General features: G+C 45.4%; 1 protein-coding gene and 1 long non-coding RNA gene across 2 annotated transcripts in view; one reads left to right on the top strand and one right to left on the bottom strand.

Annotated features, from left to right (window-relative positions):
• LOC143926703 (uncharacterized) overlaps window positions 1–17434 on the bottom strand; it is a 125238-nt gene that overhangs the window by 72844 nt on the left and 34960 nt on the right. The gene's annotated exons all lie outside the window — the stretch shown is intronic.
• LOC143926783 (cytochrome P450 4B1-like) overlaps window positions 1–17434 on the top strand; it is a 110690-nt gene that overhangs the window by 67655 nt on the left and 25601 nt on the right. Inside the window, exons 7-8 of the mRNA XM_077450830.1 lie at window positions 1373–1524; window positions 15258–15364. Coding sequence (XP_077306956.1) covers window positions 1373–1524; window positions 15258–15364 — 259 coding nt within the window. The remainder of the gene's footprint in view (window positions 1–1372; window positions 1525–15257; window positions 15365–17434) is intronic.

Below are 17434 nucleotides of genomic sequence, written 5' to 3'. Positions count from 1 at the left end.
GGTGAGTACTGATCAAAAGAATTTTGATCGATAAAAAAAATTAACGATTAATCGAGGAATTGATCTTTAATTTCCACAACCCTAGTGATAACCCTTCCCTATGTTTTCCAAAAAAGGGTTAAAATAGATTTTTTGGCTGGAGCTACACTTACAAAATGTACCTGTTCCAAATTACAAACAGATTCTACACAAGAACAAACCTACAGTCCCTGTCTTGTTTGTACCACCTGTATACTGCTGTTCAGAGTATATAGGGCCTGGGGGCCCAACGCCTTTTCTTTTTTTAGTTTTGGAGCGGGGTTCCCCTTAATATCCATACAAGACCCAAAGGGCCTGCTAATGAACTGGGGGTGGGGGGGTACCTATGCCGTTTGTCTCACTGATTTTCATCCATATTGCTGGGACCTGACATTACATTAAAGCCACAAGCAGTTTTGAATGACTTTTATTCCTTTAAAAATGTAATTTTGTGCAGGGACTGTTCTAAGCACGGGAAACAGCACCACTTTACAGGTATACTATAGACATAAACACAATATTTAAAGCAATATTTCACTTTTATTTTTTCACTTTAAGCATCATTAAAATCACTGCTCCCTAAAAAACAGCCGTTTTTAAAACTTTGTTTTGCATTGATCCATGTCCCCTGGGGCAGGATCCGAGTCCCCAAACCCTTTTTAAGGACAATAACTTGCATATTAGCCTTTAAAATTAGCACTTTTGATTTCTCACGTTTCGAGTCCAATAGACTTTAACGGTGTTCAATTGTTTGCGCAAACTTTCGGTCTGTTCTCATTTTCTGGATGCAAACCGACCCGGGGGATGTTCGGCCCATGCCTAATCACCTCCTTTTGGACACGCCCCTGTAACAAGTTTTCTATCCAGGTACATACACTATGGTCCATGCCTACAGACCTCAATTCATAGATTAAGCATTTGTGGGGGATTGTATCAAATGCTTTTGGAAAACCCAGATACACCACATCCACCAGCTTTATCTACAGTAGATGGCAGCTCACTTCCTCATAGAATGTTAACAGATTGTTTTGGCAAGAACGACTTTTCATAAACCCATTCTGACTACTACTAATGTTACTGTTTTCATCCACCAATTCTTGGATATAATCCCTTATCATTCCCTCCAATAGTCTACGTACTATCGATGTTAGACTGACTGGTCTGTAGTTTCCAGGAATATATCTCGGCCCTTTTTTTAATATTGGTACCACGTGGGCTTTTCGCCAATCAGCCGGTACCAGTCCTGTCAATATGCTGCCTATAAAGATTAGTAATTCCTGTCCCGAAGAGTTTACAATCTAAGGAGAGGAGCCAACCAACTCACCGACATTTTCTTCTCATTTCTTTCTTGTAGAGATAATCCGTACACTCAGACAGTCCGGACACTGACCTACCTTGTGAACGAGCGGCTCTGCTATTTCCCGTATCACAGCGACCTGATCTTTAATCTCAGCAAAGACGGACGACGTTTTCACAAGGCGTCTAAGATCGCCCATCAGTTCACAGGTAACCCCCGAGCTGATCAGCGACCTCTTTGCATAGCAATCTGTGTAGGAATGGATTGGCCCCTGTTCTGCTCCTATGTATTGTATGGGATAGACCTCCCTGAATTTCAGATACATGTATGGCCCATTCCTACATATCTGACTATACCCAACATTCTGGATCACATGATGAGTGATGGGGAGTCTACAACCCTACCTCCACCATTTCTCAGCAGACAGTGGTGGGTCGTTGCCTCTCCATACACCGGAACAAAAGAATATTGGGGGAGAAATCACAACCAGCTCATCTTTTCAGAGTTCAGTGTCTTGAAATTGTGCAAAGTGCGCTATTTGGTGGGTATGGTTGGAAGGTCAGTGTCCCTATAGAGCATGGCTCATTGGGACATGCCTATTCACATCTTCCAGCAGTATGTAATGGTGAACATACGTCTTTGACTGCTGGTGCTAGTTGTGGGTGAGGCCGACTCGCCGGGTTCACATGCTTTCCCCGGACTCTCCGGTGTTGGCGCTCGCTAATGTCCGGGACCAGGCGGGGCCACGTTCATGTGACCTCAACATTATGGTGTTACCCTGACTTAGAAGTGAGCCATACACCCTGGTGTCTCTGTAGCATAACCTGAAGCTGTATACAGGTGCCTCCTGCTCCCAGGATACACACACCTGCTCAGGATGTGACATTTTAAAGGAGACACCACAGAGCAGTGACCCATTGCCCCAGTCCAGCTTGACTCTGCCACCCAGTGACAGAGCAGGAACTGTCGCACCCAATGTACGCGCATAATTAACTCTTTACTCTCCTTTACTGTACGGCTGGGTCCCTAAGGTCTCCACCATGTGGGTACGGTCGCAGTTTCTGGGGCATTGACCACTCAGGAGGTAGGCTATGATGAGATATACATAGGACATGAGACCCATCACCCCTGCTGGTACCGCCCTCCCGCTGTCTGGCTGTCATATCATCCTTCTTTTGGTACTTGTTGCCCCTAGCAATTTCATCTGAGCACTTCACCTCGTGTGTGCATCACAGCCTTGTGCTACTATTACCACCATGTACCCCTTTAAGTAACTACAGACCAGGTATGGAAACATTTCAAAAGCTTTACTGTAATAGTGCAGCATTATGAGAAAAACAGGACAACAGTTCAATATTAAGTGCAGTCTTTTCCCAGCGTCGCTGATCCCTAACTACAGGCTTGTGTACTTCCACAGCATACCTGCTAAGGAAAGAGTCCATTGCTGACATCTTCTGGGAGGACTGCAAGTCCCAGCAATCCCCCAACATGTGGAAGGCTCCAGGACACAGGTTCATAGCAGCCTAGCTGGAATCAGGAACAGAAGCCCTCTCCCAATTCTTGCCGACTGTCTGTGTCTGTTCTTTCCACACAACAGGCTGTGTTGTGGGACCACAGGTCTCAACAACCCTCAGGCATGTTGGCAGACTCCACAACAGGAGATCTACAGTGAGGGCAGTCAGGATGAGAAGGCAGCTGAAAGCAGAGAGGGACAGAGCCCCCAGGTTTAAAGCAGCAGTCAGTCTGTCCTTGCTCCCTTGTGGCTGGAACTTTCTGAGCACAGCTCCCTTCTGATCTATATGCACAGAGAAGGGAAGGCAGAGAGGGACATAGCCCTCGGGTTCATAGCAGCAGTCAGCCTGTTCATGCTCCCACGTGGCTGGAACTCTCTGAGCACAGCTCCCTCCTGATTTACGGTATCTCACAAAAGTGAGTACATCCCTCACATTTTTGTAAATATTTTATACCTTTTCATGTAACAACACTGAAGAAATTATACTTTGCTACAATGTAAAGTAGTGAGTGTACAGCTTGTATAACAGTGTACACAGCCATTGATGTCTAAACCACTGGCAAGAAAAGTTAGTACACCCCTAAGTGAAAATGTCCAAATTGGGCCCAATTAGCCATTTTCCCTCCCCGGTGTCATGTGACTTGTTAGTGTTACAAGGTCTCAGGTGTGAATGGGGAGCAGGTGTGTTAAATGTGGTGTTATCGCTCTCACTCTCCCATACTGGTCACTGGAAGTTCAACATGGCACCTCATGGCAAAGAACTCTCTGAACATTTGGAAAAAAAGAAATGTTGCTTTACATAAAGATGGCCTAGACTATAAGAAGATTACCAAGACCCTGAAACTGTGCTGCAGCATGGTGACCAAGACCATACAGCAGATTAACAGGACAGGTTCCACTCAGAACAGGCCTCGCCATGGTCGACCAAAGAAATTGAGTGCACGTGCTCAGCGTCATATCCAGAAATTGTCTTTGGGAAATAGACGTATGAGTGCTGCCAGCATTGCTGCAGAGGTTGTAGGGGTGGGGGGTCAGCCTGTCAGTGCTCAGACCATACGCCGCACACTGCATCAAATTGGTCTGCATGGCTGTCATCCCAGAAGGAAGCCTCTTCTAAAGATGATGCACAAGAAAGCCTGCAGTTTGCTGAAGACAAGCAGACTAAGGAGATGGATTACTGGAACCATGTCCTGTGGTCTGATGAGACCAAGATAAACTTATTTGGTTCAGATGGTGTCAAGCGTGTGTGGGGGCAACCAGGTGAGGAGGACAAAGACAAGTGTGTCTTGTCTACAGTCAGGCATGGTGGTGGGAGTGTCATGGTCTGGGGCTGCATGAGTGCTGCCGGCACTGGGGGGCTACAGATCATTGAGGGGACCATGAATGCCAACATGTACTGTGACATACTGAAACAGAGCATGAGCCCCTCCTTTCGGAGACTGGGCTGCAGGGCAGTATTCCAACATGATAACCACCCCAAACACAACTCCAACACCACCACTGCCTTGCTAAAGAATCTGAGGATAAAGGTGATGGACTGGCCAAGCATGTCTCCAGACCTAAACCCTATTGAGCATCTGTGGGACATCCTCAAACGGAAGGTGGAGGAGCGTAACATCTCCAACATCCACCAGCTCTGTGATGTCATCATGGGGGAGGGGGAAGAGGACTCCAGTGACAACCTGTGAAGCTCTGGTGAACTCCATGCCCAAGCGGGTTAAGGCAGTGCTGGAAAATGGTGGCCACACAAAATATTGACGCTTTGGGCCCAATCTGGACATTTTCACTTAGGAGTGTACTCACTTTTGTTGCCAGTGGTTTAGACATTAATGGCTGTGTGTTGAGTTATTTTGAGGGGACAGGAAATTTACACTGTTATACAAGCTGTACACTCACTACTTTACATTGTAGACAAGTGTCATTTCTTCAGTGTTGTCACATGAAAAGATAGGATAAAATAGTTACAAAAATGTGAGGGGTGTACTCACTTTTGTGAGATACTGTATATGCGCAGAGAAGGGAAGGCAGAGCCCAGCAGCAGCCTGCCAAGTGAAAAGACTGGGAAATAATACTTTCCCTCCCTGCTTGGCAGCCACTGACTAGAACTTTCCCAATCTACTTACACGCTCTGATCTGTCTGTAAGGTGCGCTGTCTCTGCTTAGGGCCCCCAAGCAACATATCAGCCCAGTCCTCCCCTGCACAGGACCAATGCTCTTCAATGGCCTTATTTGTCTAATATTGGCCAAATGTGGAAGAACTTTCCATCTGCACTGACCATATAGCCCCAAAAGTCATTTGAGAGAGCAGTCTTTTAGATAGTCAAAGATAATCAAAAAAAGGAATTGGTCAGGATTTATGGGTCAGTCATGATGATGTCATGAGATGAACGCAGCTATAACCCCCAGTGATCTTACAGCAGGCTTGTCATAGATATGGACTCTTCGCTTTACAGTACATATACAGTGCCTTGTGAAAGTATTCGGCCCCCTTGAACTCTTCAACCTTTTGCCACATTTCAGGTCTTCAAACATAAAGATATAAAATTGTTATTTTTTGTGAAGAATCACCAACAAGTGGGACACAATTGTGAAGTGGAACGAAATCTATTGGATTTTTGAAACTTTTTCAACTAATAAAAAAATGAAAAGTGGGGCGTGTAAAATGATTGGGCCCCCTTGCGTTAATACTTTGTAGAGCCACCTTTTGCTGCGATTACAGCTGCAAGTCACTTGGGGTATGTCTCTATCAGTTTTGCACATCGAGAGACTGAAATTCTTGCCCATTCTTCCTTGCAAAACAGCTGGAGCTCAGTGAGGTTGGATGGAGAGCGTTTGTGAACAGCAGTTTTCAGCTCTTTCCACAGATTCTCGATTGGATTCAGGTCTGGACTTTGACTTGGCCATTCTAACACCTGGATACGTTTATTTGTGAACCATTCCTTTGTAGATTTTGCTGTATGTTTGGGATCATTGTCTTGTTGGAAGATAAATCTCCGTCCCAGTTTCAGGTCTTTTGCAGACTCCAACAGGTTTTCATCCAGAATGGTCCTGTATTTGGCTGCATCCATCTTCCCCTCAATTTTAACCATCTTCCCTGTCCCTGCTGAAGAAAAGCAGCCCAAACCATGATGCTGCCACCACCATGTGTGACAGTGGGGATGGTGTGTTGAGGGTGATGAGCTGTGTTGCTTTTACGCCAAACATATCGTTTTGCATTGTGGGCAAAAAGTTGGATTTTGGTTTCATCTGACCAGAGCACCTTCTTCCACATGTTTGGTGTGTCTCCCAGGTGGCTTGTGGCAAACTTTAGACAAGACTTTTTATGGATATCTTTGAGAAATGGCTTTCTTCTTGCCACTCTTCCATAAAGGCCAGATTTGTGCAGTGTACGACTGATTGTTGTCCTATGGACAGACTCTCCCACCTCAGCTGTAGTTCTCTGCAGTTCATCCAGAGTGATCATGGGCCTCTTGGCTGCATCTCTGATCAGTCTTCTCCTTGTCTGAGCTGAAAGTTTAGAGGGACTGCCAGGTCTTGGTAGATTTGCAGTGGTCTGATACTCCTTCCATTTCAAAATGAGCGCTTGCACAGTGCTCCTTGGGATGTTTAAAGCTTGGGAAATCTTTTTGTATCCAAATCCGGCTTTAAACTTCTCCACAACAGTATTACGGACCTGCCTGGTGTGTTCCTTGGTCTTCATGATGCTCTCTGCGCTTTCAACAGAACCCTGAGACTATCACAGAGCAGGTGCGTTTATACAGAGACTTGATTACACACAGGTGGATTCTATTTATCACCATCAGTCATTTAGGACAACATTGGATCATTCAGAGATCCTCGCTGAACTTCTGGAGTGAGTTTGCTGCACTGAAAGTAAAGGGGCCGAATAATTTTGCACGCACCACTTTTCAGTTTTTTATTTGCTAAAAAAGTTTAAAATATCCAATAGATTTCGTTCCAATTCACAATTGTGTCCCACTTGTTGGTGATTCTTCACAAAAAATATTTTTTTTTATATTTTTATGTTTGAAGCCTGAAATGTGGCAAAAGGTTGAAAAGTTCAAGGGGGGCCGAATACTTTCACAAGGCACTGTAGAGGCACTGGGGCACGGGAACTTCAGGCGGAGACACTGGCTGGATAGCAGGCAGATGTTTGGCAGAATCAGGCGGGTTATCCGGTTCAGCTGGCATGCAGGCAGACTGGAGCAGGTTGGTTGGTTTGGAGGCAGGTTGTGTTACTGGCAGGATCAAATGGGTAGGAAAAAACTTCCGTCTCTTTTTAGATGTAGCTACTGAAGTCCTGTACAGATCTATAGGTAGGGGATGAAGCAGACTGGAGAGAAGGGTTGGAATATGGCAGGGAAGAGGTAACAATGGCTGGGGGAAGTTTTTGAGGGATAGTAGGCCACGGGAAAGAAGCAGTTGGATTAAAGTCAGGATATGTGCAGCAGGAAGAAACAGGGTATTGATATTTGGTGGGGAGTAGAGTATATTGGGCTCAAACTGAGGTTGCCATAGGTGATGGAGGAAGAGACTCTTGGGCCAGCAGGTGTTTGGTAGCAGAGATGGTTTGTTGTGGGGTGGCTGTGGCTGATTGCAAAATACCAGACCAAGCTAAAAGTAGTGGTTGTACAAACTGCGGGTTACATACTGCCTGTCTGACAAGGGATTGTACAGAATCAACACATTCTATTATCATCTGTTGGGAACAGGCTGTGTAATGCTCAAAAAAGTAAGGGAATCATCTTCCAGAAGCCATACCAGTGATGTGACCTGATTAATACTGAAAGGGGGAGAAAAATCATCCTGGCCCCCTGGGATGCAGGGCAGGGCCAGCTCTGTGCAGATTTGAATTAATGGCTGAACATCCCGAAACAGCACACAGCCCTGATCAACCCAGGAGTGAGCTAAACGAATGGTTTCCAATAGCTGATCACGGGTCCACTCTTTGCCCTTGTACACACGATCGGAGATTCCGACAACCAAATCCGTCGGATTTTGTCCGACGGATTTTGTCTGAAACTGTTGCATACACACGGTCGGACTAAGTTGTTGGAAAATCTGATCGTTCAGAACGTGATGACGTTATTTCGTTACGACGGGACTACGTTCAGGCTAGTAGCCAATGGCTTTGATGTAGGAATTTGATCTGAGCATGCGTGGCACTTTGTCCGATCGGAATTCTCTACACATGATCGGAGTATGTCCGATCGGAGCATTTTGTCGGAAAATATTTCTGGCAAGTTGGAAAATTTGGTCCGACGGATATTCCGATGGAAACAGTCCGATGCAGACCACACACAGTCGGAATATCCGACAAAACGCTCCGATCGGACACATTCCGTCGGAATCTCCGATCGTGTGTACAAGGGCTTTCAGTGTCTGGCAAAGATATTCACTACTCTGACGCCAGAAAAGCATAATAACAAATTACCTCTAAATTCATTTCAGTAAGCAACCTGAACCAAGATGGTTCCTCTGTGTAGCCACTTCTGGTCAGGGATAGCCTTGGTATTCTGTCATATATCAGATAAGACCAGAACTGTGTGGACTGCAACAGAGGAAACCCAAACGTGTATAAGTGAAATATAATGATTTATTAAGGGAAGTGAATAATATAAATACAACCACACAGTGCAATAAATCAACCAACAGAGACCCCCAAATAACAACAGACAGATATGTACAATAAATGGGAAATACCAGGATCATAAACGATAGCCAGGCCAGGGTCATGCACAGAGGATCAGTAGATAAACAAAGGGCAGTCCGGAATCAGAGACACAAGCCAGGCCAAGGTCATACACAGGGAGATCAGCAGATGGGGTAAGGAACACAGGACAGGGAGAGGATGGACGGATCAGACTGCAGGGCAGGGATTATGGTAACAGGTGGGACAGGGTAGGGACCAGGACAGGGAAACAGGTTCAGGGCACAGGAACAGGTTCAGAATCAGGCTCAGGATCACAAGCAGCAGGTCAGGGCACAAGGACAATACCAAGGCAAACATGTGAGTGCTTGCCAGCTATTTATAGGCCTGTGATTGGCCTCAAGTAACACCTGATTGATGTAGGTGCTGTCTGCTCCATACTGCCAGGATCCATCCGCTGGTGGACGCCAGTACTGCAGCCCAAAGATGACATAACATCAGCAGGGAAAAGCTCTCCTGACAGTTCCAAACTGCCAGGAGACACCTGCTGGTGGACCTCAGTACTGCACGCCAAAAGACAGATATTATAAGCGGATGGAACATTTCTTGACACCTAGGTTGGGTTCTCAACCTAGAGAAATCCTCCTTAAAACCATCAAGGAGATTAGAATACTTGGGTCCGATCATAGATACAGCCCAGAAAAGGGTATTTTTGCCCCAGGTGAAGATCAGTGCCATAAAAGAAACTGATTCAGGTGGTCAAGGCAAAGAAGAATCCTTCTATTCGACATTGCATGAGGTTGTTGGGAAAGATGGTGGCTTCATTTGAGGCCATTCCTCATGCTCAGTTTCATTTGAGGCTGCTGCAAAACAGTATCCTATCGGCTTGGGATAAGAAGGTCCAAGCTCTAGATTTCCCAATGTGTCTGTCTCCAAGGGTGCGCCGGAGCCTCAGTTGGTGGTTGATAACCAAGAATCTGCAAAAGGGAAAATTCTTCCTACCAGTTACCTGGAAGGTGGTAACAACAGATGCCAGCCTTTCAGGCTGGGGAGCTGTCCTGGAACTGTCGACTGTCCAAGGGAAATAGTCCAGATTAGAAATGTGCTTACCCATCAACATTCTAGAGAATCGGTAGCACGCTTGGCTCTGAGGGCCTGGATGTTCAGATTACGAAATTGTTCTGTCAGAATCCAATCTGACAATGCCACAGCAGTGGCCTATATCAATCACTAAGGGGGCATGAGAAGTCATGTCGCCCAGAGAGAGGTGAATCATATACTAGCTTGGGCAGAAAACAATGTAACTTGCCTATCTGCAGTCTCCATTCCAGGAATAGAAAATTGTCAGGTGGACTACTTGAGTCACCAGAAGTTGTTCCCAGGAGAATGGTCCCTTCATCCCGATATCTTCCTGACAATATGCCAAAGATGGGGGATCCCAGACTTGGATCTGTTTGCGTCCAGGTTCAACAAAAAGATCGACAACATTGTGTCAAGAACAAGGGATCCTCTAGCGTGCGGAACAGATGCCTTGGTGTTCCCATGGAATCAGTTCTCACGATTTATGCATTCCCTCATATTCTACTGCTTCCATGACTTCTTCGTAGGATCAAGCAGGAAGGGAAGTCGGTGATTCTTGTGGCCCCAGCATGTCCCAGAAGATCCTGGTATGCAGAGATCATGGCGGTAGAGGAACCATGTACCCTACCACCACGTCCAGACCTTCTCTTGCAGGGTCTGGTATTCCATCCTACCTTACAAACACTAAATGTAACGGTTTGGCTATTGAGAGTCACATTCTGAAGAAGCATGGGCTATCAGGTTCAGTGGTATCTACCTTGATTACTGCAAGGAACCCGGCCTCCAGAATCATATATTATATATTCTTGAAGGCATATGTCTCCTGGTGTGAATCCAGGGGTTGGTCATAAGTAGAATCCTTGACTTTCTGCAGATGGGGTTAGAAATAAAGCTGGCCTTGAGTACTATCAAAGGCCAGGTCTCTGCCTTATCGGTATTATTTCAACGACCACTTGCTTCACATTCTTTGGTCCATAGCTTTATTCAGGGGGTAACACGGCTTAATCCTCCAGTTAGGTCACCCCTGAACCCTTGGGACTTGAATTTAGTTCTGTTAGCATTGCAAAAACAGCCTTTTGAGCTGATACAGCATATTCCCTTGGTTCTTTTGACAAGGAAACTCATTTTTCTGGTAGCCATATCTTCTGCAAGAAGGGTAGCAGAGTTGGCTGCTCTTTCTTCTAAAGAGCCATATTTAATTATTCACAAGGATAAGGTGGTATTGAGTTTTCATCCAAACCAGGATATTGTTTTATCAGAACCCTGTTCTATGGAAGAGAAGTCACTACATTCTCTGGATGTGGTGAGAGCAGTCAAAATCTACTTGAGGGTGACTGCTGAGGTTCGAAAAAGGGATGTTTTGTTTGTGTTGCCTGAAGGCCCAAAAAAAGGACAGGCAGCATAGAAATCTACCATTTCTAAATGGATTTGGCAAGTAATTGTTCAAGCTTATGGTTTAAAGAGGAAGATTCCACCCTCTCAAATTAAAGCGCACTCCACTAGGGCTGTTAGTGCTTCATGGGCAGTGCATCACCAAGCTTCCATGGCTCAAATCAGCAAGGCCGCAACTTCAGTCCATACATTTACCAGATTCTATCAGGTGGATATAAGAAGGCGTGAGGATATTGCCTTTGGGCGTAGTGTGCTGCAGGCAGCAGTATAAGTCCTCTGGTCTCATGGTGCCCTACTTTTGTTGTGTCTCCCTACCCTCAGTTGGCATTGCTCTGGAACATCCCACATAGTAACTAATATGGCTCTGTGTCCTGTGATGTACGATAAAGAAAATAGGATTTTTATAAAAACTTACCTGTAAAATCATTTTCTTGGAGTACATCACAGGACACAGAGGTCCCTCCCTTATTCTAATACATGTATATTACTTTTGCTACAAAACTGACATACTCCCAGTAGTGGAAGGGGTTATGTAGGGAGTGGACTTCCTGTCTTAGGGTGTGCCAGTGTCCATCACCTGAAGGAGGCCTATAACCCACATAGTAACTACTATGGCTCTGTGTCCAGTGTCCCAAGAAAATTATTTTACAGGTAAGCTGTTAAAAAAATAATAATATTTTTTACTAAGTTTTAAGTCCCATGCACTTATACATAAGTATACAAATACGTAGATTAGGAAGGGTTTGAGGTGGAAATTCAGAAAGTGTTTAGGAACAAGGATGGTAAAGAATTTAGGGTCAAGGATCAGGAAGGGTTTAGGGTCCAGGATGGTAAAGATTTTAGGGTCAAGGATCAGGGCAGTTTAAAGCGGTTGTAAACCTGCTGATGTTTTTTTTTACTCACCTGCAAAGGAAAAGGCATAATGAGCTAGTATGCACCGCATACTAGCTCGTTATGAAATACTTACCTTAGAACGAGGCCCTGACATCTGGCCCGATCCACGCCAAGGAAGCTGACATGTTCCCTGAGCGTTTCTTCCGGGTATCGCGGCTTCGGCGCTGTGAGTGGCCGGAGCCGCGATATCGTCACTTCCGCGGGAGATTACTTTCCGGCAGGGTCCGGCGTCTGCCGGACTTTCAGCCGAGAATCCCCTGTGCGCATGCGCCGCTGCAGTCAGTCGGTTTAGGAGATTTTTTTATATAGGCTTTCCTGTAGGTAAAAGTCCCAAAAATTACTATACAACCACTTTAAGGCTGAATACAGTCAAGGGTTTAGTCACGAAAATTGGGAAGAGTATGGGGCAAAGGATCAGGAAGGGTTTTAGGCTAAGGAAGAAGTTCAAAGGATCAGGGATCAGAAAGGGTTTAGGGCTGAGGATGGTGAAGGATTTGGGCCAGAGGATTGGAAATGGTTTTAAAGCCATGAATTGGAAAGGGTGTGGTATCAAGGACTGGAAACTGTTTAGGACTGAGGATGGTGAAGGGATTAGGGATAGAGGTTGATTAGGATGGGTCGAGCGTTGAGGATTGGTAAGGCCTTAGGGTCGAAGAGCAGGAAGGTTTTAGGGTCATGGACCAGGAAGGGTCTGGGGTCATGGATTATAGAGGGTTCAGGTCTGAGAATGATGAAAATTTTAGAGTTGGGGATTGGGAATAGTATGAGGTACAGGATGGTGAAGTATTTATGGGCAAGAATCAAGAAGGGCTTCAGGGTCGAGGGGCAGGAAAGGTTTGAGGCTGAAGATGGTGAAAGGTTTAGAGTCAAGGATTGGAAAGGATTTGGGGACAAGGACCATAAAGGCTTTGGGACCAACGATTGGAAAGGTTCATAAAGGGTTTAGGGTTGGGGATCAGGAAGAGTTTAGCGCTGAGTATCGGTAAGTTTTTAAAGCCATGGATGATGAAGAATTGGGGCAGAGGATGGGAAAGGGTTTGAAGTTGAGGATCTGGAAGGGTTTATGGCCGAGGATTAGGAAGGATATAGGGTCAAGTATCAGAAGGGTTTAGGGTTGCAGATTAAGATGAGTTTGAGGATTAGGGTTTGGTTCGAGTTGAATGGGTTAGGATCAGTGGCGGCTGGTGCTCAAAATTTTTGGGGGGGCGCAAACAAATTAAAAAATTAAAAAAAAAAAAAAAACATCAATTGCAGCCTCACTGTGCCATCAAATACCACCACTGTGCCATCAAACGCAGCCACTGTGCCTTCGCCCATCAAACGGTACCACTGTGCCATCAAACGCAGCCACTGTGCCATCAAACGCAGCCACTGTGCCCATTAAATACCGCCACTGTGCCATCAAACGCAGCCACTGTGCCGCTCAGTTGCAGCCACTGTAACCATCAAACGGTGCCACCGTGCCATCCAATGCTGTCACTGTGCCATCAAATGCTCCCAGTAATGCCACTGTGCCATCAAATGTTCCCACTGTGCCATCCAATGCTGCCACTGTCCCATCCAATGCTGCCACTGTGCCATCCAATGCTGCCAATGTGATCCCCCTTCGCCCCTGCTGGGCACTTACCCCGTCTCGGCGGGGCAGCTGGTGACGGCGAGCATTGTCTTCCATGCGTCTTCTCCCCTCCATGTGTCTTCTCCCGTCCTCCTCTCCTTCAGTCCTCTTCTATGATTGGATGCCTGATAGGCATCCAACCACAGCGCCTGACGTTTCAGCCAATCAGGCGACCAGTAACAGACTTGGCCATCTGATTGGCTGAGAGGCATGTCAATGTTAGCAAAGCGAATTCCCTCGACTTTGCTAACATTGAGCTGAGTGACAAGGAACGCACAGCGTTGCGCCCGCTTGTCACTGTTTTGGACGCCTATTAGAGCTTACAGCTCTAATCAGATGATCCCAAAAAACACCCCCACTGCTGTAATTCAGGTGCCAGCAGCAGCAACCATAGATAGATTCATGCAATGCATGAATCTATCTATGATGATTAGAGAGTGACAGGAGAGGGGGGGGGGGGGCGGCGCTCCTGCGCCTTTTATAGACGCACCGCCACTGGTTAGGATCAAGGATCAGTGGGGTTTAGAGACTAGATTCAAGAAAAGTTTAGGGGGTTAAGGAAAGGTTTTTAGGGTAGAGGACTGGAAAGGTTTAGGGTTGTGAACTAGGAAGGTTTGGAGTAGAGGAGGATTGAGGTTTGGGAAGGGTTTAGAAGCTGGAAGGTTTGTGGATTGGTAAACATTTTGGGGTGTTTAGGAAGCGTTTAGTGTACAGGATCGGGAAGGTTTGGTGTTGAGGATTGGGAAAAGTTTAGAACTGAGGAGCTGAAAGGTTTTAGGGTTGTAGATTGTGATGTTTTAGCATCATGGACTGAGAATGGTTCATGGTCACAGATTGGGGAGAGTTTACAGTAGAGGATTGGGAAGGCTTAGGGGTATAGGGCTGAGGATCAGGAAGGGCTTAGCCCTTGTACACACGATCGGAGATTACGACAACCAAATCCGTCGGATTTTGTCTGACGGATTTTGTCCGAAACTGTTGCATACACACGGTCGGACGAAGTTGTCGGGAAATCCGATCATTCAGAACGTGATGACGTTATTTCGTTACAACGGGACTACGTTCAGGCTAGTAGCCAATAGCTTTGATGTAGGAATTTGATCTGAGCATGCGTGGCACTTTGTCCGATCGGAATTCTCAACACATGATCGGAGTATGTCCGATCGGAGCATTTTGTCGGAAAATATTTCCGGCAAGTTGGAAAATTTGGTCCAACGGTTATTCCGACGGAAACAGTCCGATGCAGACCAAACACAGTCGGAATATCCGACAAAATGCTCTGATCGGACACATTCTGACGGAATCTCCGACCGTGTGTACAAGGGCTTAGAGTTGTAGATTGTGACGTTTTAGCATCATGGACTGAGAATGGTTAAGGGTCACAGATTGGGGAGAGTTTACATTAGAGGATTGGGAAGGCTTAGGGGTAGAGGGCTGAGGATAAGGAAGGGCTTAGGGTCAAAGAACAAGACGGGTTTAAGAGCGAAGATCAAAAATAGAGGGTATAAATCCTATTTTTCAAACTGGGATTTATGCTGCTACCATATTGGTTCTCGGACTCAGAAACTTGAGGGTGACAAATTAGAATGTGTATGGCAAAAATTATGCTGCTACGCATTATTATTCACGAATAGCCAGAAATCAACAAAACCAATCAAAATTCAACCTTCTTTTATATAAATTGAGTCAAGATAAAGATGATTGGTTGCTATGGGTTGCCATCCTTTGGTAATACATATACCTATGAGCCATGACCTCATCTCTGTGTTCCTTCCTGATACATATTTTCTGTCTTTAGACATGGTGATAAAACAAAGAAAGGAAAGTCTCCAGAATGAGGAGGAACTGGAAAAGATTCAGCAGAAGAGACACCTGGATTTCCTGGACATCCTTCTGTGTGCTCGTGCAAGTAGTCTACAACAAGCCTTCCTATCTGTTCCTGACTCTCCGCTCCAGGATACGCTCTATAGGGTTCTCCGCTGTCTCTGCTCTCTTCTACAACTTCTTCCTCCTTTCCTCTAGTGAAGTACATCATGGAAATGGATGTAAAGTAGAACTTGCTGGCAGGAAGGCTTCTTATTGTACAAGGGACACTACCTGGTGTCTTCTTTGTACTGTAAATTAAAGCTGGCCATAGATGGGTTGAAATTCAACCGGTTCAGCAGTGTCCTTCATATTGTAAACTAAGGCACACCTGCACTGCTCAGTGTGGACTCTTGGCGTGCCTTGGTGCCAGAATGGATTCATTTCTTTGTACAGGTACCCAGAGGTAGCCCGAGCAAAGATGTCAGTGCCAGTGGAGGAGCTGGAGTGGAGGGAAGTATAGAGGACTTTTGTTCCCCTTTAGAGTCTAGTACCAAGCACCATGAACCACTTCCCACAGCGCCATTATTAACCGCCATTATTAACCGGGGAATACTCAGAATGGTCAGGGGTGGGTAGTGGGGTCCCATAGGGTTCTGTGCTGGGACTAATCCTATTTAATTTGTTCATAAATGACTTGGAGGATGGGATAAACAGCTCAATCTCTGTATTTGCAGACAACACTAAGCTAAGCAGGGCAATAACCTCTCCACAGGATGTGGAAACCTTGCAAGAAGATCTGAACAAATTAATGGGGTGGGGAACTACATGGAAAATGAGGTTTACTGCAACTCCAGAGATAAAACAATAATTCTCCCCTCTACAAGACTCTGGTCCGGCCGCACCTGGAGTATACTGTCCAGTTCTGGGCACCAGTCCTCAGGAAGGATGTGATGGAAATGGAGCGACTACAAAGAAGGGCAACAAAGCTAATAAATGGTCTGGAGGATATTAGTTATGAGGAAAGGTTGTGAGCACTGAACTTATTCTCTCTGGAGAAGAGACGCTTGAGAGGGGATATGATTTCAATTTACAAATACCATACTGGTGACCCCACAATAGGGATGAAACTTTGTGGCCACTCATTAAAATTAGAAGAAAAGAGGTTTAACCTTAAACTGCGTAGAGGGTTCTTTACTGTAAGAGCGGCAGGCGGTGGTCTCAGCGGGGGGGGGCATCGATAGTTTCAAAAAACTATTAGATAATCACCTGAACGACCGCAACATACAGGGATATACAATGTAATACTGACATATAATCACACACATAGGTTGGACTTGATGACCTTGTCTTTTTTCAGCCTCACCTACTATGTAACTATGTAACTATTTTTAAAGCATAACTGAACCTAAGAGCAAAATATCAAATAAATTGCAGCTCACCAGTCTATTTAGATGTGGTGTCTGCATTTGTTTTTTTAGGCTAAGAACACCTTCAGCAAGTACAGGAAATACCTGTTGATTCTGCCAGAAACAGAGTGTTCTTGTCAGTTCCTGCGAGCTGACTTTGAGGCATAAAACAATCTTACCTTTCTTATGTAAACTACTAATATCATCAACCCCCATGCAGTAAAGATGATCAAAGGTAAATGCAGCCTGGGTGACAATTTAAATTCTGTAATCATCCGACTTTTCCCAGATATCTTTCTTTTATGGCTTTCTATATACTCTTATTTCTGCTAGCCCTTCCCCCACCTCTCTTATGTCTCCCTTCCATCTATCCTGCACCTGTATGAGGAGCCATTGGTTCCATGTGCACTACAACAGTTACCCCAGATATTGTCAAGATAACATGTTTGCTCAATTATCGGTACCGATAATATTTTTATTTACATCAAGGATTAATAAAGGTAAGGTGACCTACACAAAGGGTTCTAGAGATTAGGTGACCCATGCAAAGGGATACTAGGGATTAGGGGACCCACACAAGGGATACTAGACACTAGGTGACCCATACAATAGCTATTAAAGTTTAGGTGACCCACACCAAGGCTACTAGAGATAAGGTGACCCACACAAAGGATAATAGAGATTAGGTGACCCACACAAGGAATGATAGGAATTAGGTAACCCACACAAGGGATACTAGAGATTAGGTGACCCACACAAGGAA

This window comes from Lithobates pipiens, unplaced genomic scaffold (genome assembly GCF_037356315.1).
Source record: "Lithobates pipiens isolate NorthernLeopardFrog02 unplaced genomic scaffold, aLitPip1_a1.2 Scaffold_23, whole genome shotgun sequence".
Classification (NCBI taxonomy): Eukaryota; Metazoa; Chordata; class Amphibia; order Anura; family Ranidae; genus Lithobates; species Lithobates pipiens.
This window is presented reverse-complemented; position numbering and strand designations above follow the sequence as displayed.